Genomic DNA, 22,528 nt, shown 5'->3' on the forward strand with positions numbered 1-22,528 from the left:
TTTGTTATTGTCCAATTGATAACACGTGTATTTGTTATGATTAGATCAGAAAATTCGAAGTATTGCCGAAATGAATTTCAAAATTTCAAAGAGGTGTCATGAAAAAGACGCCATTTTTGTGTACTTCACATTGTCTGTAAAATTATTGTTTTCCTTGAATGAGATAACCCCTTCGTTCACCTGAATCTGCTCTCATAAAATTTGCCTATCTGAACGTGCAGAACAGCAACAGCACGATATGGTGAAAACTGAAAGGTTTGATAATTAAAAAATACCGGTAATACTGTAATTTGTAAAAACAAAAATCTGACACTTGAAAGGTATCATCAGACATAACACTATAAGTATATATATATTCAGTGTATTAAACTACATTAGTGGATCCAGATGTTTTTATAAGGGGGTCCTGCTGCAGTCATGCTACACAGCCTGCAGAGGGATAATTTCCCTATAAATTATCAAATTTTTCCTCTAAAAGGGGGACCCCATGAATCTGTCTAGATGTACATGCTAAAGACACTCAACTGGCCACATTTAATCGGTCAAAAATTAAAACAACACCGATTAGGTTCAGTGAGTGCCTGGTTATGGTGTCCGTGGCGGATAAAAAAAAAAAGCAGGGCCCACTGGCTGCATAAGAGGGTACCCTGCTCTGGTCATGCTTCAGTGATTCCATCTATTAGCAACCAAATTTTCCCAGGAAAAAAGGGAGGGGGGGGGGGGGGGGGCTCTAAATCTGCATCTGGGTGTTCATTTAAATAGTGTCAGCTCCTGTACATAGTTTTAATAACTATGCCTGTTCTCTACACCATTTCTTTTTGTATGCATAATTAAAAAAAAAATCTTTATATATTATGTATAACTAAAAAAAATAATCTTTATATATTATATAAGTTTATGGTATCAATATCAGTTTATAATGTATTTGTATACATAGAATTGGCTCATGACTTGTTGTATGAATCTTTATTTCATTTATGTGTTGTTTTAATATTATAATTGTCTATATTTGGATCACGCCTCTATTGTGCTTTTTCCAATAAAATATTGAATTGAATTGAATATATTAACTTGTTTTAAATAAACTGGTCAAGCATGAATCAGCTAGAAATCTCCTTCATTCAGATGGAAGACTAGAAAACTTAAAGAAGAAGAAAGGTTATTGTTTTTTTTTACTGTGATGCATATCACCTCTTCCTACAGTTACAGTTGTAAAGGTGTCAGGAGTTGATTATGAGTATTTATCGGTCAGGAGTTGAATATTTTTCGACATTTGAATTTTTGGATGAGCTTTTGTTTTTATTTCATTGGCAAATGGCCTGGCTACTGTGATCTTTTGCCATCACTTGGCATTCATCATCGTCCGTCTGGTGTAAACTATTTCAAACATCTTCTCCTCTGAAACTATATATATGTACGTCATACCCCTAGCCAGGGGGGGGCGGGGGGTTCGGACGAACGCCCCCTTGAAAACAAATAAGCACTGTTAAAGTCGATGTTCTGTTCGAATTGTGACTGTTAAAGTCGAGTTTGTGAGTCAAACGAACTCCCCTTTGGAAATTCCTGGCTACGGGCCTGTACGTACATGTAACTAATTCCAATCAAATTTAAGCTGATTCCCTATTGGAATGATCCTTAGTGTATATACATGTAGGAATGGATAATGTTTGTATTTAATTTTCTGTTTGGTAAAAAGACATGACCTTGCAAGGGTTTGCAATAACCCGTGTTTTATGAGTATTGCCCAGGGGGAAATACTGGGAAAACATGGGGTTTTACCGGGTTATACTGGGCAATACTTGGAAGTACAAAAAAATGTATAAAATACAGGCCTTAGTTTTAAAAAGGATTCAGTGATTAAACACATACATTTTGTATATATATATGCAATACATTTAAGATATTTATAAACACAATTTTGATTTATAAATAATATTACTTGTCTGAGAGTCTTACATCATGTACATTGTATAATATAAGTGACTGTGTACATGTATACATTTGAGAAAGTTCTATTCTAGCACCTGAGAGACAAGCGTACATGAAGACACATTAGAAAAATGTTAATTGGAAAAAGTCTATCTATAATTATCCTTAAAGTCTATTAAATCTCCCTCCTGTCTAGATTGGTCAAACTGTTAACATAGAGCGATTAAGAAAACATTTTTTTCAAATGTACATAACTTTTAAACATTAAGATTTGACAATAACATGCAAGAAAAATTAAAATAATTTATATGTAAATCACTATGCAGATTAGAACACAGATATGTTTTTATAACAATATTCAGCCTTTTCATTTAGACTATAAGTGTTCATGACATGACCCTGTAGGATGTTTACTTATCAATATGATTGCATCTATACTATTAAACGAGAAGACCTAATTTTGGGTGTCGCATCTCTTCTTTCCACAATTAATTGATCAACACGCCTCTGTGTCCTATAGGTACAGTGCATAGTGCCATTTGTCATCCATTCATATGATTATTCAGATTGAGTTATTTTTGGAGAAAATCGAGAAAAAAGGCATCCGAATATTGTCCCGTCATTGGACGAAATTTTAAGTCAGATTAGACTTCCGGCTTGCGTTTTTCTGTATACTTTGAACATACATATACAAAGATTAAAGTGTATTTTCAGAATTCTATCTGCTATCATTTTCAAGTTTACTATTCACGGCAGTCACAGAGTTTATTAAATAGAGAGGGTCTGTATACTATATCAATGACCACTTTGGATCGATTAGTAAACTTAGAATTGAAAGTAAATACACTATACATTTATATAGTAATGAATGTTGATTATACATGTATACAGATTAGCGCTAAAAATATTCATGTGAACTTTTGATACCTTTTCTGAAATTCTCCAGTTATTAAATCTTTTACAAAATTCATTGATTACAAAAAAAAAGAAGATTTGGTATGATTGCCATGTTGAGACAACTCTCCACAAGAGACCAATATGACACAGATATTAACAATTATAGGTTACCCCACGACCTTCAACAACGAGCAAAGCTCATACTGCATACTCAGCTTTAAAAGGCCCCGAACTGACAATATAAAACAGAAAACCAGAAAGCTAGCGGCCTTATTTATGTACAAAAAAATGAACAAAAAACAAATATATATGTAACACATAAACAAACAACAACCACTGAATTACAGGCTCCTTACTTGAATGTTCATAACATACTAAATGTATGTTCATATTGAAATTGATAGAAATCCAAAAAATGGGAATATTTGAAATAAAGGAGGAGGGATAAAAATAAAAAGCATTTTCCTGTCCCCAATAACCTATGACTTATGATACTTTTGCTGAAATTCTGCAGTCATTCAATATTTTACAAAATTCTTCCCACAACACTTTACATACTTTAAACTAGGCTCTGAATGCCCGCGATTTTGCGGGTGTGTTCTAGTAGCAATTTAAATTTACAATTCACTTTAACTACGTGACTTCTATGAACATGATGAAATGCATCTCTTTTTAAACAATGCTTGGAAATTAACAAGTCATCATTAAATGTGTAAATTTTGTATTCTGTTTACATATATATAATAACAGAATTAGTGGAGAAGAATTCTATATTGAAATTGAATTTTTAATCTAAGGGTACTACTAGATTTATTTTACCTGACAGGGTTGGGTGTTAACCATGTAAGAAGTTCACTTATTTGAGACCAGTCCATCTATAGACAGGAGTTTCGCGATATACTTATCAATGAAGTGTCCAGTTATTCGTCCCATATCATAAACTCAGTTCTTTTGTATATATGCCTTTGGTGACACTGATAGGTGATTAGAATTCAATAATAATTATATTAAAAGACAATCATCCTTATCACACACATCTTCAAATAGACTGTTCTTATGCAAATTAAAACATAAGCTCCGCCCGATCAGTTGAAATAAAATTGGTAATAATACTTTGTCAACCCTGTCCATGGCTGAAAATAGAAAATACATGTAGGGGTAAAATGCAGTTTTATGTGATCACAAAAACATATTGTTGAATATTGGTATCACGTTGTTGTCGTCGTCTGAAGACAGTTGGTTTTCTGCCAAAAAAACTTAAGTATAAGTAAATAGAAATCAAATTTAAACGCAAGGTTTAATTTATAACCACAAATGGAAGGTTGGTATTGATTTATTGGGTTATAGTCATAACAGTTTAGGAATAAGGGACCAAATGGGGCCCAAAAAGGCATTTTTATAGTTTCCAGAAAATGACTTGTGTTTAAGTGTATAGATCTCTCTGAAATTATACCACAAAGGGCTGGTTCTGATTGACTTTGGGGGGGGGGGGGTTATGGCTCAAACTGTTTAGAATTAGGGGAAACAAGGGTTTCTTAGTTAATGGATAATTAAAGGGACACTAGTTGTCAAATTCATGTTCACTAATACATGTATCAATGAAAACAATGGCAATCGTATCCCTCAGAGCAATCTGCTCTTTGATTGATTTATATCTTTATATAATTAATTCAAATATGTTCTCTAAAACTACTGGGTTGGATTTAACCAAACTTTTTTTATATAGATTAAAACGTTGATTTTCCTGTTTAAATGGTTTTACACTAGTAATTTTCAGGCCCTTTATAGCTTGTTGTTCGGTGTGAGCCAAGGCTCTGTGTTGAAGGCCATAAATTGACCTATAATGGTTTACTTTTATTATAAATTGTTATTAAGATGGAGAGTTGTCTCATTGGCATTCACACCACATCTTCCTATATCTATTTACCGCCATCTTCATTAGAGTATATATATACATTGTTATATTCGAGTCTAAATTGAAAGCTACGTTCAAACCTATGATTGCGTTGGATAAAAACCGCAATATTTATACGTGTGCATGTCAAACAAATTTCGTTGTAGAAGGGTCTAAAAACAGCACAAACAACATTTTCCAAAATACCAAAAAAGTGAAAAAATATATTTAAACAAAACGCATTTGACTAACAGGTCGAACAACTGATGTTCTTTAACCCTGCTGACTGCCATTGGCGATTGCCAAATAAAATTGATCACAAGATGTAACAGAATGGATCTTAATATAAATTTAATACTTAACAGAAATTTTTATTGTTAAATTGTGGCCACGATTTTGTGCCACAAACATTTGGTGTCAATATTTCTTTAGTACACCATATCTGGATTTCGACAATAAATGTCTCTTCAGTGATGTTAGGGATCGAAATGGTATTTGGAAGGCCATATAAAAAGTACCCTCATTTTTAGAATATTTATGTCATTGTTTTTATTTTAATGAAATAAGACTTACAGGTCAAATTTTAACACCATTTAACATATATTAAAAAGGGTTTCATAAAATTGTTTTAAGATGAAGAGAATATGTTGCCAAATTCTTTTTTTTATATACATTTGTAGGTCAAGGTTACGTTATTGATATCAATGTAGAAACACAGCCAATCAGGATCAAGTTGATAATGGAAGTATCAATTGCTAGACAAATTTTGCAATATATTTGCTTTTGATATTAATTGTGAGAATCAGTACTGTACATCATTTGTAAATCATGTATGTTGTACACATCTTTTTTTCTTTTCAGATATATAATGGATGGTGCAGCAGGTGACAGTAATGATAATGGTCTCAGTGACTCTTTCCTTTCTGGGCAATACATGGTTGAAGGTAAATGCATCATGCATACTGTCATGACTGAATCATGTGAATAAGTATGAAACTTTGATGTGCATGAACTTTTGCGTTCCATTTCTAAACTTTTGGGACAGCTTTAAGATACTTGAGTAAATTTGCACATGTGCATTTTATTCTAGTGGTGTGCAATCATTAATGGAAACATCTACCAATCTATTTTTTAGAGTCTTAATATGATCCATTTTCATCCCGGAGGTGGGCATCATTTCATGGATCAGGCAATGATCAAAGTTAAAGTTACATGATTATGGCCTTTTCAGAGATATTATAAGCAGTAATGAATGTAGGTAAGCTTCAATGTATATGGGCAGGAATTCACTAATGCTACTTTAGTGTGACATTGTAAGAAAAAAATAAAAATCATTATAAGCTTCTAAATTTTTTACAAATTATTGCTACAAATGGTGTCCTTCTATTTGTAACCAAAAAATCATTTTCAAACTTGCGTCAGTTTGGATTACCAATGCAAATAATGAATTTGGAGCATGTAACATGGACACTTTTTCCAAATTGAGATTAATGATTCCTTAACTTATTCAACATTCAATATCATATATATTGATCACAAAACATTGTCTATCATCAAAACTCTAAAATGTATATTTTCAGTTCTTTCAGAAATTTTGTGAAAACAAGTTTCCTCTACTTTTCTGTCAATGTTACATGCAATGTTTAAGAGATAAATACAGTAAGAATCATTTTCTTTCTGAACATGTAAAGGCTCTTTTTCATTGTGTTACCCTCACATTAAAAAATTGTATTAATATTTTTGCAATTATCTCATTTCTGTCATAAAATAGTGACTTAAATGTTGCATGTAACGTGGACACAAAATATATGAATAATGAACCATGCCAGAATTTACCTTAAAATATATAAAAAGCCTCCAAACAACCATCTGAATGTAAATTATACAATTATACTGCCACATTTCTCATATATGATATTATTTAAATAGTGGTTATTACCAAAACCATTCACCTAAATTTCAGACAGCAGACATATTTTTTAACTATACCAGTAGTTATGCTTGTTCATGGTGGTACACTATGGAAGGCTAAATTAAAAGATATTCAAATGTCAAAATAACCAGAAAAATCAAATTAAGACCAAAGATAGATCAATTGATGAAGGAGTCATCCAAAATTTCCACAACATGAAACATTTTTATATCAGTAAGTTTAAGCTACCCGTTTTTTTATGCACAGTGATGAGATTGATAAGAAGACAACCACACAACCATCAGCATCCACAAGTTTCTCACTCAATAACTAATACTGACAAAGTAAGGGTAAAAAATGATTACATGTATCCCTCATTCATGTGACACAGTTACACTTAAAACTAATAGTATGCAAAACCAAGACAAAATATGGACAAATCTACGAGAGGTTGATACAGCTGCATTTATTGAGAATCTTATTTTCAATCGTTTACATAACTTCTATAAAGAACAATTTGGGTTTCATCTTTGAGGTTGTTGTCTGATAGACATATTACCCAATATCTCGTTTTATTTCTGCTGGTAAATCTTACATTTATGATAACTTTTTAAGGTTTAAACAATAAATTTTATTTCAAACATTCAAAACAAGTTTCTTGTTTCTTGTTTTCTGTCTCCAACATTTTCAACTATCTATCTGAAAAAAAACAACAAAAAAAAGCAATTAATCTACCCTTAATCAGAACCAAAATCCATGCATAGATTATAAAATTTACAATAATATAGAAACTCTCAAATATCTTGTTTCGATTTTTCAATGCCATTTCATCTTGAAAACTTGTTACCTAAACTACAGGAAGCCACAATTTAAAGGGACCCATAATGACCAGTGTAAAACAATTCAGAAGAGAAAACCAACACCCACTAGACCATAGTCCTGTTTTCAACTTTATTTGGCCTTCTTTTACTTTTTTGTTTTATAATTAGCGTCACTGAAGAGTCTTTTGTAAACAAAAAGCGTTTCTGGCCTACAAAATTTCAATTCTGGTATCCATGATGAGTTTATTATTATTATTTTGAAATCAGAAGGAGCCTGAACCTCTTATAATGCAAAAGATATTCTGGAATGTCAATTATTGGCATAACAATTAAAAAAAATATGTTACAAATGGAATTTCTCATGATTTCTATAATGAGCATCAGTAAATACACATGATACATGTGTTGACTGGTGATTGAAAAGGGATAAATAAACAAGATTTTGAAATAACTATCTTCTACACTGCTGTAGAATGGTCAAATTGGAGATCACTAGTATGTCTGCATACACAGTCACCATCATCTGGTTTTCTGACACAGACAAACACTACTATCTGACTGGCTTAAAGGACCGTCACCACCTGACTCACTAATAGGGACCTTATCAGACTGGCTAACACAGACATCATAATCTGCCAGGCTGATAGCTAGGGTTATCACCATCTGACAATTTGAAAGGGATATCACCATCTGACTGGCTGACAGGGACATCACCATCTGACTGGCTGACAGGGACATCACCATCTGACTGGCTGACAGGAACATCACCAACTGACTGACTAATATGAACATCCCCATCTGCCAGGCTGACTAGGACATCACCATCTGTTGGCTGACAGGGACATTACCCTCTGACTGGATTACAAGAACATCACAGACTGACTGACTGACAGGAACATCACCAACTAACTGATTGACTGATATTTACATCACTATCTTCCAGGCTGACAGGGACATCACCATCTGTCTGGCTGCCAGGGACATCACCATCTGACTGGTTGACAGGGACAGTATCTTTTTGCAGCATCTTCCTGAGAGTTTTCTTCATCACATTTATTGCTGATCAACTTTTTCCTTTTTAGGTTTATATTGCCTGTAGATTTTTTTTATTAAAAATTGCATGTAAATTTTCAAGACCGACACCAATTTTGTTGTCAATGAAGAAAATACACTTCTAAAAAGAATGTCTAAATTTAGAAATAAAGATGAAGTTTGATGGTGGTAAAACAAGTTAAATTATCAATAATCTCTTAATAGAGCAAAGGAGTTAGTAAATGTTAACAGTTCTGTTCATGCATGTAACATTGACAGAAAGTAAAAGGTTGTATGTCAATGTTACATACATGAAGACCAGAAGATGAAAGTGGTGTGCTTAATAGTCAACTTTGGAGAAATAATATAATTGCTGCCCAGTAATATCTAATTAATCATTTAGGTTATAAAATGTTATATAAATGTCTGACTTTAAGGAAGTAATACCTTTGCATGTAACATAAAAAAATCTGGACACAAAATATTGTTGTCAATGTTACTAACTAGTGTTAAAAGACAAATTAAACAGGAAAACATAAAAACGCTTTAATTTTGTAAAATAAAAAATAAGATAATAGCTCCATATGGCAGTAAGTTTTGTTTACGCATGTAACACTGGCCTGAACATGTGAAAGTCTAAATAATAGACTCTGTCAATGTTACATGCACAATTTCTTAATGAAAAAAAAGTTTAATTTGGGTTTACTTTATACATTATTTTTTAAAATAAGTATCATAATAATAACTTTGAATATTAAAAATTAGATTAACTGTTGATTTCAACACAGTAAAATCTTCTCATGTAACACAAAAAAGACCTGATACAAAAATCGTAGTCCATGTTACTCATAAAGTTATCATAGGAGCATCAAAGAAATTGTGTGATGACAATATTTCAGATGTTAGTCATTTATAAACTCAGATAAACTCATTTTAAAGCTCATAACAGAGGTTTGGAAATCAATGCTTTTAAAACATTATAATTCTGGGTTATGTATGTAACATTGACAGGAACACCAACAAATGATGAGGAAAAATTGCTAGTCAATCAGGAAAAAAATAAACACAAATAATTAAAACTCATTTATTTCTTTAATATCATTTTAATGAAGCAAATTTTAAATTTCAACAAGATTTTATTGATTGAATAATTGTATGCACATTTATTAGGTTGTAGCATGTAACCTGGACGCAGAAGATGTGTCAATGTTACATGCCTTTAAACGTTAAGAATTACAAGTAAATATTGTAAAGTCTAGAAATCAAGAAAGATCAACAACTTCTCTGTTAAAAATTCAGCATAAATTTACATTTGATTTAATATTATGCACTGGCCAGTTATGCTTTAAGTGTAATAAAGTAATATTGTTTTTATTCTGGTGTCAATGTTACATTTTATGTTTTCAAATTAAGTGGCCAGTTATCTTTATAATGCTGAGAATGAATACAAGTACTAGTTAATCAAATTGGCAATTAAACTGTGGTATTTCATGTAAAAAATTAGATTGATAAGGCAAACCGTACAAAAAAAAGCTTTTGCATGTATCATAGACACCTTTCCTTGGTAAATATTTTCGTGTCAATGTTATGTACAGAAATCTCTCCAGCAATAAAATGAATATCGTAAGGGTCAAACCTGTTTAAATACAAGATAAACTTATATTTTTTGACAAAATTGCAAAGCAAGTCACACATCATTATCAAAGAACCTAATTTACACAAAAAGTGCATGTAACACTTCATTGTGAGGTCAAAATTAACCTGGTCCCACTCTCTTATCATCTGCTTGATCACTGGTAGATGCCAAGTGTGAAAGATGACAAAGCCACATTTTAATGTAATTATCAGTGGGTTGAAATTTGAAAAAAATAGTTATGTTAATGCTTACTATAAAAAGTATACAACTGTTATAAAAAGATGAGTATTATTGGGAAGTATTGACACGAAAATGAAATAAATTTTCTTACCTTCTATATTTTTCAAACTTCAGTTGATTGATAAAAATCATGAAATCCAAATTGTAACCATTGTTGACACCTTTCAAAATTTGCCATGCTGGACCAATAACTTGCTTCCAAAGCTAATCAGCTAATGAAAAGGTGCATGTAACATTTGTTGACGCGAAAAGTTACATGCACTTGTCCATTTTCAAACGTATTTTATTTTCAGCAATAATCGGATTCTGTACAAAATGGGGTTTCTAAATGATAGACCGATCATTTTGCAGTTGATTTTCAACTATTATAGTAGAACAATTCTTCAGGCATATTCTAAATATGACTAGGGGTTTTGCCACTGCAGAAATGTCACACTTTATGTCTACAGTTTTCAACTGCCAGCACATAACAAGTGCTGATTTTTTTAATTTTTTTTTAATTGGATCCATTTTTTTTGCATGTGGCAATAAAGACTAACCCACTTTGCTATTTAAACAATGTTTATTCTCCATATTTGCATGATTTCTTTATTTTTTAATTGGATAAACACTATTGACCCTAAAATTTCACTAGTGAATTCCTGCCCATATATCATGTACAGTGATGTATATTTGGAATGATTGTTTTGGGCACATGTCAGTCTGGCAGGTTTCATCTGACCATGGCCTTATTTTCTTGGTTCATTTGACATTTGTCAATGTAATGTTTTTATATGACCACAACAAAATTTGAATTTGTATATCAGTATCATGACGTCGTTGTCTGAGGACATTTGGTTTTCGAAAAATAACTTTAGTAAATAGATATCTATGAAATTTAAGCACAAGTTTTATGACCACAAAAGGAAGCTTACGGTTGGGCTTGATTTTTAGGGTTATGGTCCATACAGTTTAGGAATTTGGGACCAAAAAGGAGCCAAAATAAGCATTTTTTTTAGTTTCCAGATAATAATAAATTGTGGAATGGTGTATGGATCTCTCTGAAATTATATTATAAGTTTCCATACCACAAAGGGATGGTAAGACCTGGCTATAGGGGGTTATGGCTCAAACCATTTAGGAATAGGGGGCAAAAAAGGGGGAAAACAAGGATATCTTGGGTGGGTCTCATTGGGGTCTAAGCTTTTCCTTTACCAAAATTTTGTCCTGAATTAAATAGACAAATTAAACCAAACTTGGATACAATCAGCATTAGGGTATCTAGTTTTAAAAATTGTTCCTATGACCCTGCATCCAACTAACATGGCAGACATGGCTATAAATAGAACATAGGGGGAAAATGCAGTTTTTGATTTGTATCTCTGAAACAAAGTCAAAAGCATAACAGTTGCATCATTTCATGCATCAAATCTAAATAAAAATAACAGGTGAGCGACCAGCTCCTTGGAGCCTCTAGTTAACATATATTGTTATACGACCACAAATTTTTTTTTGGTATCACGTCGTTCTCGTTTATCAGTGTTGTCCAAACACAGTTGGTTTCCGGAAAATAACTTCAATATTAGTGAATAGAAATCTATGAAATTTAAACACAAAGTTTATAACCACAAAAGGAAGGTTAGGATTGATTTTGAGGGTTAGGTGTCATAATAGTTTAGTAATTAGGGGCAAAAAAAAGGCATTTTTCTAGTTTCTAGACAACAACTTGTGTTTAAGTGTATGGATCTCTCTGAAATTATACCACAAGTTTCCATACCACAAAGGGATGGTAAGGATTGGCTTTGGGGGGTTATGGCTCAAATCAATAAGAATAAGGGGCAAAAAAGAAGGACAAGGGTTTCTTGGTAAATTGAAAATTAAGACAATTTTAAAGAAGTGTTAGGTAGGTAATCCAATTATTGAGATAATCCATTAAAACAAAATATATTTTTCTATTTTCAGATTTCTTCATATATTTTATTTAATTTTTGCACAGGTACATTTTTCTTCCTTTCGGGTTAGGGTCAAATATGCAACATCATAGTGAATTGCACAAAATAAAAAAAAGGGAGTATTTTTTTTAATTTTTGGAAAGGGGGAGGGGGGGGGGGGAATTCACAGCAGCATAGATTATTGCACATAAATGAGTTTAAATTAAAATCATATTACCATTTCTAACTTCTTTGACTACAGTTATTCTGTTTGAGAAAGCTATAATGTGTCAAATATTTTTAAAACTACATTTTTAATTCAGAGCTGTATCAAGCATGTCAAGCTTGAATATATATTGTAAATTTTTGCATCAACTGTTCAGGGGTGGACCTTTGTGGTTGTATCCAGCTGTGCTCAACGAAGCATCAATTGCCATTACTGTCATTATAGTGTTCCAGCTGGAAAATGACGACAGAGGGGCACAGTATCAAACAAAAAGGGCACTTTCTTTTGATTTAAGCCTTTTTACATACATGACTTAGTGTTTTGCTTTTTCAAGTGTTGAATACAATGTATATATATATACTTTTGTATAGTTCAGGTACAGTTTATTAGGGCCCCGCCTAAGGCGGGTCGCCCTATAGTGATCAGTCTGTCCGTCCGTCCGTCCGTAACACTTTAACTTTGTGTCCGCTCTATATCTTGAGAACCGTTATGATTTCAAAGTTTATACTTGACATCCATTTTAACCAACACCAGAGGGTGTGTCATGATGTATGTACAACTTCCTAGGTCAAAGGTCATGGTCAAAAGCTTTGGTTTCAGTTGACAACCCTGTGTCCTTTGGTGCAGACCGTGTTCACTCTATATATTGAGAACCGTTGTGATTTCAAAGTTTATACTTGACATCCATTTTAACCAACACCAGAGGGTGTGTCATGATGTATGTACAACTTCCTAGGTCAAAAACTTTGGTTTTAGTTGACAACCCTGTGTCCTGTGGTGAAGATCGTGTCCGCTCCATATCTAGATAACCGTTATGATTTCAAAGTTTATACTTGACATCCATTTTAACCACCACCAGAGGGCGTGTCATAATGTATGTACAACTTCCTAGGTCAAAGGTCAAGGTAAAAAAAACTTTGGTTTCAGAGGACAACCCCATGTCCTGTGGTGAAGATCGTGTCCGCTCTATATCTTGAGAACTGTTATGATTTCAAATATTATACTTGACATCCATTTTAACCACCACCAGATGGCGTGTCATGATGTATGTACAACTTCCTAGGTCAAAGGTCAAGGTAAAAAAAACTTTGGTTTCAGAGGACAACCCCGTGTCCTGTGGTGAAGATCGGGTCCGCTCTATATCTTGAGAACCGTTAAGATTTCAAATATTATACTTGACATCCATTTTAACCAACACCAGAGGGTGAGTAAGCTGAGAATATATATCAGTTTTAACTTAAAATCTTAGAATAAAATCACACATGAGACTATGTAATAACTTCAAATAATGCTTTATATCAGATTATCCATACAACTTATTTACCCCACGTTATTGACAGCGGGGCCCACAGAGATGGCTCCCATCTCAATGATATCTAGTTAGCTGGATGTAGTGATGTTTAGGATTATAGTAACCTATAATGTGGCATTTTTCATTCTAAACAGCAATTCAAGTATGCACTCTGAACTGACAGCTGTAATGATTAAGGGGTATTTCTCCCCTTAGGGCTTAAAGAATAATTGAATGCTTAAACACTTATTACAATGTATGATTCATATAAGGGTAATCGGAGGTTGCAATTATGAATCAAATGATAGTGAATGCATATAGTTACATACATGAATATACAATTTTAAAAGCAGAAAATTGAATTATTACAATGTAGGTGATGGTGATGAAGGTTTGGCTTCTGGTGAGAATGATGAAGAACACAGATTGGAAAATAATGAACCACTCAGAGAGCAAGTAAGGATATCATTTTAAAACTCACCTCTTAAAACCTATTTTAGGAGGTTGCATATAATAGAAATTAATCTTATTATTTTGTTCCTTGTCATTAAACTACATTTTTTTTGTTGAGCCTGCAACTTTTGTTGCAGAAAGCTCGACATAGGGATAGTGATCCGGCGGCGGCTACGGTGGCGGCGGCGGCGGTGTTAGCTCACTTCTTAAAAGCTTTATATTTTAGAAGGTAGAAGACCTGGATGCTTCATACTTTGTATATAGATGCCTTATGTTACGAAATTTCCGTCAGTCACATGTCCAATGTCCTTGACCTCATTTTCATGGTTCAGTGACTACTTGAAAAAAAGTTCATATTTTTTTGTAATGTTAAATTCTCTCTTATTATAAGTAATTGGATAACTATATTTGGTATGTGCATACCTTGCAAGGTCCTCATGCCTGTCAGACCATTTTCACTTGACCTCGACCTCATTTCATGGATCAGTGAACAAGGTTAAGTTTTGGTGGTCAAGGCCATATCTCAGATACTATAAGCAATAGGTCTAGTATATTAGGTGTATGGAAGGACTGTAAGGTGTACATGTCCAACTGGCAGGTGTCATTTGACCTTGACCTCATTTTCATGGTTCAGTGGTTATAGTTAAGTTTTTGTGTTTTGATCGGTTTTTCTTATACTATATGCAATAGGTATACTATAATTGTTGTATGGAATGATTGTAAGGTGTACATGATTAGTTGACAGGTGTCATCTCACCTTGACCTCATTTTCATGGTTCATTGATCAATGTTTCATTTTCTTGGTTAATGTTGAGTTTATGTGACAGTTGTAATAAAGCTTATATTTTGGACTATCAAGATAGTATCAAGGATTAGTAAAGAAGGCGAGACATTTCAGTGTGTGCACTCTTGTTAAAAGATAAATTGGTTAAGTAAACTGGTCAAATTTTAATGATTTTGTACACCAGACACACATTTTGTCTACAAAAAAATCCACTAGTGACTCTCAAATCAAAAAGCCTAAAATGCCAAATAAAGTTCAAAAGGAGTAATGATTAATGATAAATGAGGACCCAAAAGTCTGATATGTTTTGTCAAGGCAGGCTACAAAAATGTATTTCAGTAATAGTTATACACAGAGGGAAAGGTGTGTCTGGATAAGAAACATTGTCAGCTGGAGGGGTTTCTTAAAAAGACACTCCATATCCACAGGTGTATAACTAACTTACACCTGATTCTAAACACTATATTGGTTAACATTAATTATAAAATGAAAAAGAACTGACAGAGTATTGATTGACAATATCAAACCATGATTTATAAGATTTTTAAAACTTGTTTTACATGAAACCCCACTAGTTAGTAACCTTACTTTGGCTTTTGACAAGTGGATCTATTTTCCAAATGTCAAAGTTCCTGATTTCCATATTCCTATTAATTCCATACGTTAATATGGATCAGCAGTTCAAGGTTGAAGGTTGACCATATCATGTATTCTTATTACCAATTCTCGGAAACCAGTCTTACTGATCCAAATCAGCGATGGCTTTGTAGATAATATAAAAAAGAAGATGTGGTATGATTGCCAATGAGACAACTATCCACACAATACCAAAATGACACAAACATTAACAACTATAGGTCACCATATGGCCTTCAACAATGAGCAAAGCCCATAACCGCATAGTCAGCTATAAAAGGCCCAGATAAGAATGTAAAACAATTTAAACAAGAAAACTAATGGCCTTATTTATGTAAAAAAAATGAACGAAAAACAAATATGTAACACATAAACAAACGACAACCACTGAATTACAGGCTCCTGACTTGGGACAGGCACAAAATTAAATAATGTGGCGGGGTTAAATATGTTAGCGGGATCCCAACCCTCCCCTAACCTGGGACAGTGGTATAACAGATCAACATAAGAATGAACTATGAAAATCAGTTGAAAAAGGCTTATCTCATCAGATAGACAAAAAATACAAGTGGACAAGACAGGTTGTCACCAGCTCGGAAATGATTAGATTCGGCTCTAAGTTTAATGCACAGTTTGGCACTGTAGGAGACATATTTAATAGACATGATTAATATCAATTTTGCAAGGATGTAGGAGACATATATTTAATAGACATGATTAATAGACCTTATTCTCCCACTGTAGTCTGTTGCTTTATAATAAATACCATATCAGTAATTTTTTTAACAAAAATATTTTAAAAATAAAAATGAAGAAATTATTTACCATAAAATTCCACAGGCACTTGTTTCTATCCATGGGAAACCCACTATCAACGTAAATATATGTTGATAGTGGGTCTTCCCATGGATAGAAACAAGTGCCTGTGTAAAATTCACAAAATCATATTTGATTATATGTAGAAAAAAACAATACTTGCAATGCAGTGACCTATAGCTGTTTTAATTTCTGTGTCATTTGGTCTCTCACAGAAAGTTGTCTTATTCATGTCATTAGCAGTCATTCCTCATTATCTTTCTTTTTATTGATTACATTTGAATAAACTTTTTTCAACTTAAACCTGATTCTAAACACTATATTGGTTAACATTAATTATAAAATGAAAAAGAACTGACAGAGTATTGATTGACAATATCAAACCATGATTTATAAGATTTTTAAAACTTGTTTTACATGAAACCCCACTAGTTAGTAACCTTACTTTGGCTTTTGACAAGTGGATCTATTTTCCAAATGTCAAAGTTCCTGATTTCCATATTCCTATTAATTCCATACGTTAATATGGATCAGCAGTTCAAGGTTGAAGGTTGACCATATCATGTATTCTTATTACCAATTCTCGGAAACCAGTCTTACTGATCCAAATCAGCGATGGCTTTGTAGATAATATAAAAAAGAAGATGTGGTATGATTGCCAATGAGACAACTATCCACACAATACCAAAATGACACAAACATTAACAACTATAGGTCACCATATGGCCTTCAACAATGAGCAAAGCCCATAACCGCATAGTCAGCTATAAAAGGCCCAGATAAGAATGTAAAACAATTTAAACAAGAAAACTAATGGCCTTATTTATGTAAAAAAAATGAACGAAAAACAAATATGTAACACATAAACAAACGACAACCACTGAATTACAGGCTCCTGACTTGGGACAGGCACAAAATTAAATAATGTGGCGGGGTTAAATATGTTAGCGGGATCCCAACCCTCCCCTAACCTGGGACAGTGGTATAACAGATCAACATAAGAACGAACTATGAAAATCAGTTGAAAAAGGCTTATCTCATCAGATAGACAAAAAATACAAGTGGACAAGACAGGTTGTCACCAGCTCGGAAATGATTAGATTCGGCTCTAAGTTTAATGCACAGTTTGGCACTGTAGGAGACATATTTAATAGACATGATTAATATCAATTTTGCAAGGATGTAGGAGACATATATTTAATAGACATGATTAATAGACCTTATTCTCCCACTGTAGTCTGTTGCTTTATAATAAATACCATATCAGTAATTTTTTTAACAAAAATATTTTAAAAATAAAAATGAAGAAATTATTTACCATAAAATTCCACAGGCACTTGTTTCTATCCATGGGAAACCCACTATCAACGTAAATATATGTTGATAGTGGGTCTTCCCATGGATAGAAACAAGTGCCTGTGTAAAATTCACAAAATCATATTTGATTATATGTAGAAAAAAACAAATACTTGCAATGCAGTGACCTATAGCTGTTTTAATTTCTGTGTCATTTGGTCTCTCACAGAAAGTTGTCTTATTCATGTCATTAGCAGTCATTCCTCATTATCTTTCTTTTTATTGATTACATTTGAATAAACTTTTTTCAACTTAAAAAAACAGGATACAAATCCAATGAGTGTACATTGACAGGCCTATCATATGTTGCCTCATGTGCAGAGTCTGATGAGACTTCTTTGGCATTGATGAAAACTAAGAGCTTAAAGTCATGTGACCTGACTAGATTCAGTTGTCGACTCAGATTTTTGAGTAGTATTTCAAAAGATATAAATCAAATTTTGTACTATTGTTTCAATTCATTTTGTTTTTTGAATCAATTTAAAATGCAAAAAAGGTTATTATTAAGATTTTTTTTGGACAAGTAACAAATTCTTCGGACAACTAAGTTTAAGTATGTAAGTTGAAAAAAAAGTTATTGTAGAATCCTGACGACCAAACACAATACAATGATACAGATTAAATATATTGAGGAACTCGCTTTTTGGGGGCAATCAACACAAGATATATGATAATGTCCCCATTCAAATGCATTTATAAGGATTTGATTTAGTTTGGGATTATATCCCTGAACATTTACTACAAGCTTTCTTACTACAAAGGAAGGGCTTGAATTGAGTTTTGGGGTTCTTGCTCCAAGGGGGAAGTGAGGGTAAAAAAAGGGGCCAAAATAAGCATTTTTGTAGTTTTCAGTCAATAACTTGTGTTTAACTGTATAAATCTCTCGAAATTATACCACAAGTTTCCATACATCAAAGGGATGGTTATGGGGGGTTATGTCTCAAATTATTAAGCAATGGGGGCTAAAGAGGAGGGTTTTTCTGGTTAAAGGACAATTTAGACAATTTAAAAGCAGTGTAAGGGAGGTAATGCAATTAAAATTTAAAGAATACTGTTATATATATGTTTTATTACTTGATTACCTCCCTTACACTGCTTTTCAAAAGTGTCAAGAAGAATTAATTGCACAGTTTTGTGCAATAGATTTGTTAGATCTTTGACCACATTTACTTTGTGACAAAAACCTATAGTATGTCAAAATTTTTATCACAATCCAAATTCAGACAGTATCCAGCTTGAATATTGTGACCAAATTTGCCCCAACTGTTCAGGGTTCAACCAATGTGGTTGTATAAAGCTGTGCCCTGCAGAGCACCTGGTTGGTTATTATCTTCAATACTATTATAGATAGAGATAAACTGTAAACAGCAATAATGTTCAACAAAGTAAGATTTACAAATAAGTCAACATGACCAGAGAATGGTCAGTTGACTCCTTAAGAAGTTATTGCCCTTTATAGACAATTTTAAACAATTTTCATAAATTTTGTCAGTTTTTACAAAGGATTTTCCACTGTTACTACTGGGCCAAGTTCATTATAGATATAGATGATTGTAAGCAGCAAGAATGATCAGTAAAGTAGGATCTACAAACACACCCCAATCACCAAAACACAAATTTGTCATGAATCCATCTGTGTCCTTTGTTTATCATGTATAAGATACAATTTATATTTTGCAGGACAGGTTTTTACCAATAGCAAATGTTTCAAGAATTATGAAAAATTCCATACCAAAATCAGGAAAGGTAAATTTTAAGAATCATTTTTATACGCCAGTCGAAATTTTGACAGAACATATTATGGTATACAAATGTCCGATGTCCGTCCATCTGTCTGTCTGTCTGTCTGTCTGTCTGTCCGTCTGTCCGGCGTAAACATGTGGCACTGTAACTTGAGAACTACTTATCCAAATTTCATGAAACTTAATATAGTTGTTTCTTATGATGATCAAATGATCTGTATACTTTTTGGTGAAAATAAGATTAAAACTTTTTGAGTTACGGCACTTTGTAACTAAAAAAGGGGTGTGTTTTTTTTCACATGTCGCACCGTATCTCAAAAACGATTCTTGATTATTGCTTAAAACTTTAAACATTTCTTAGTTATATTTATCTTAATATCTGTATACTTTAAAGTGATGATTCAATATTTCATTTTTGAGTTATTGAGTATTTTGTAAAAAAGGGGGAGGTTGTTTTTACATAAAATTGAGAATGGAAATGGGGAATGTGTCAAAGAGACAACAACCCGACCAAATAAAAAAACAACAGCAGAAGGTCACCAACAGGTCTTCAATGTAGCGAGAAATTCATGCACCCAAAGGCGTCCTTCAGCTGCCCCTAAACAAATATATACTAGTTCAGTGATAATGAACGCCATACTTATTTCCAAATTGTACACAAGAAACTAAAATAAAAATAATACAAGACTAACAAAGGCCAGAAGCTCCTGACTTGGGACAAGCGCAAAAATGCGGGGGGGTTAAACATGTTTGTGAGATCTCAACCCTCCCCTATACCTCTAACCGATGTAGAAAAGTAAACGCATAACAAAACGCACATTAAAATTCAGTTCAAGAGAAGTCCGAGTCTGATGTCAGAAGATGTAACCAAAGAAAATAAAGAAAATGACAATAATACATAAATAACAACAGACTACTAGCAGTTAACTGACATGCCAGCTCCAGACTTCAATTAAACTGACTGAAAGATTATGATTTCATCATATGAACATCAGGCACAATCCTTCCCGTTAGGGGTTTAGTATCATACCATCATAACATATATGAGAAGAACATAACCCGTGTCATGCCAACAACTGTTTTTAGAATAAATGTGTTTAGTTCCGACGCAAAGACCTTATCAGTGACTCAATATTAACGCCAAAATATGCAATCTTTAATGACTTGACAACAGTATCGTAATTATACCCCTTCTTAATAAGTCTATTCAAAGGTTTTGTAAGTTTCTGAGGTGAATACTGACACCTTTGTGCTTTATAAAGAATATTTCCATAAAAAATTGGATGTGAAATACCTGAACGTATAAGAAGTCTGCATGTTGAGCTATATTTACCAATGATGTCTTTATACCGATGATAAAAGTAAGTAAATGTTTTGACTAGTTTGTGATATCGAAAACCCTGGTGTAATAATTTTTCAGTAATACATAAATTTCTCTCGTTAAAATCTAAAACATTGTTACATACACGAGCGAATCGTACAAGTTGAGATATATAAACACCGTAAGATGGTGACAAGGGAACATCACCATCTAAAAACGGGTAATTAACGATAGGAAATGAAAAATCATCCCTTTTATCATAAATTTTAGTATTCAGCTTTCCGTTAATGATATAGATATCAAGATCGAGGAAAGGGCAGTGGTCATTGTTAGTATTAGCTTTATTTAAAGTAAGTTCAGCAGGATAAATTTCATTAATATACATACTGAAGTCATCATTATTGAGAGCCAAAATATCATCCAAATATCTAAAAGTATAATCTAAAATTTATACATGTCGCACCATATCTCAAAAACGATTTATGATTATTGCTTAAAACTTAACACATGTCTTTGTTATATTACTCTTAAGATCTGTATACTTTTTGGTGATGATTAAAAATTTCATTTTTGAGTTATTGAGTATTTTGTTAAACAGGGGAGGTTTTTTTTTACATGTCGCACCGTATCTCAAAAATAATTTATGATTATTGCTTAAAACTTTACACACTTCTTAGTTATATTAATCTAAAGATCTGTATACTTTTTGGTTTTGATTCAAAATTTTAATTTTAGTGATATTTAGTTTTTTGTAAAAAAAAAAAAACAGGGTTGGGAGTTTCACATGTCTGGCAGTGTCTCAAGAACAATATATGGTTATTGCTTAAAACTTTCTCAGAAACTATTTATGATTATTTCAAAAATAATCTGACACATTGAGAAAAGCAAAGTTTGTGTAAATGAAAAGGAAACAATTATAAAACAACATACAATCAATTATACGTTCCATTACTAGTAATACTATGAATATTATAGCAAGGTTTATTGCTTTTTAATAAGCTATATATCATCACTAAATTTCTGAAAGAACAGTACAATGAAAGATTTATACTGCAACTGTTATATGCAGAGTCCGTTTTCACTGACTGTATATTGCCCTGTTTATGAAGTTTTCATAGCATTTTATACTTAATGACTCCAATAAAGATGACAGTTTTAAATTCAAAATAATTCACTTGAAATATCTATATGAGTTGTCATGATTGTAGTATATTGATAAAGAAAATTGCATAAGCATTGGTATATCACATTTCAGTGGAGATTTTTTGGCTACAACCCCTTAGTCATGGTCTATTGATTTTGAAAGCTTAGTTAACATGTATTGGTTTGTGATTAGGTTAAGTTCAAGGAGAACCATTAGTGGTAGGCTAATGTCAATTGGTATTCAGTTGTATAAGCATTAGCACATCTCATTTCCATGGAGAATATTTGTCAGTTGTATAGGCATTGGCATATCTCATTTCTATTGAGATTATTTGGCTCTGACCCCTTAGTCACAATCTATTGATTTTGAAAATTTTGCTTAGTTGATATGTTTTAGTTTGTGATCAGCCCAGAATGAGGGGAACCATGAGGGTAGGCTACTGTTAATTGGTATTCATTTATATAAGCATTAGCACATCTCATTTCCAT

The 22,528-nt window shown here is 32.7% G+C and overlaps 1 protein-coding gene across 5 annotated transcripts in view; it reads left to right on the forward strand.

Annotated features, from left to right (window-relative positions):
• The window catches only part of LOC134725448 (nuclear transcription factor Y subunit beta-like), a 54,762-nt gene that overhangs the window by 302 nt on the left and 31,932 nt on the right, over nt 1–22,528 (forward strand). For 4 of the 5 annotated variants that reach the window (XM_063589306.1, XM_063589279.1, XM_063589288.1 and 1 more), the window contains exons 2-4: nt 5,582–5,664; nt 14,165–14,244; nt 19,514–19,579. In XM_063589306.1, the coding sequence (XP_063445376.1) occupies nt 5,589–5,664; nt 14,165–14,244; nt 19,514–19,579 (222 nt within the window). In that variant the 5' untranslated portion in view covers nt 5,582–5,588. Of the gene's footprint in view, nt 256–5,581; nt 5,665–14,164; nt 14,245–19,513; nt 19,580–22,528 lie in introns of all 5 variants that reach the window. The other variant, XM_063589271.1, reaches the window with a different exon arrangement.

The sequence above is a fragment of the Mytilus trossulus genome, chromosome 1, assembly GCF_036588685.1.
Source record: "Mytilus trossulus isolate FHL-02 chromosome 1, PNRI_Mtr1.1.1.hap1, whole genome shotgun sequence".
NCBI lineage: Eukaryota > Metazoa > Mollusca > Bivalvia > Mytilida > Mytilidae > Mytilus > Mytilus trossulus.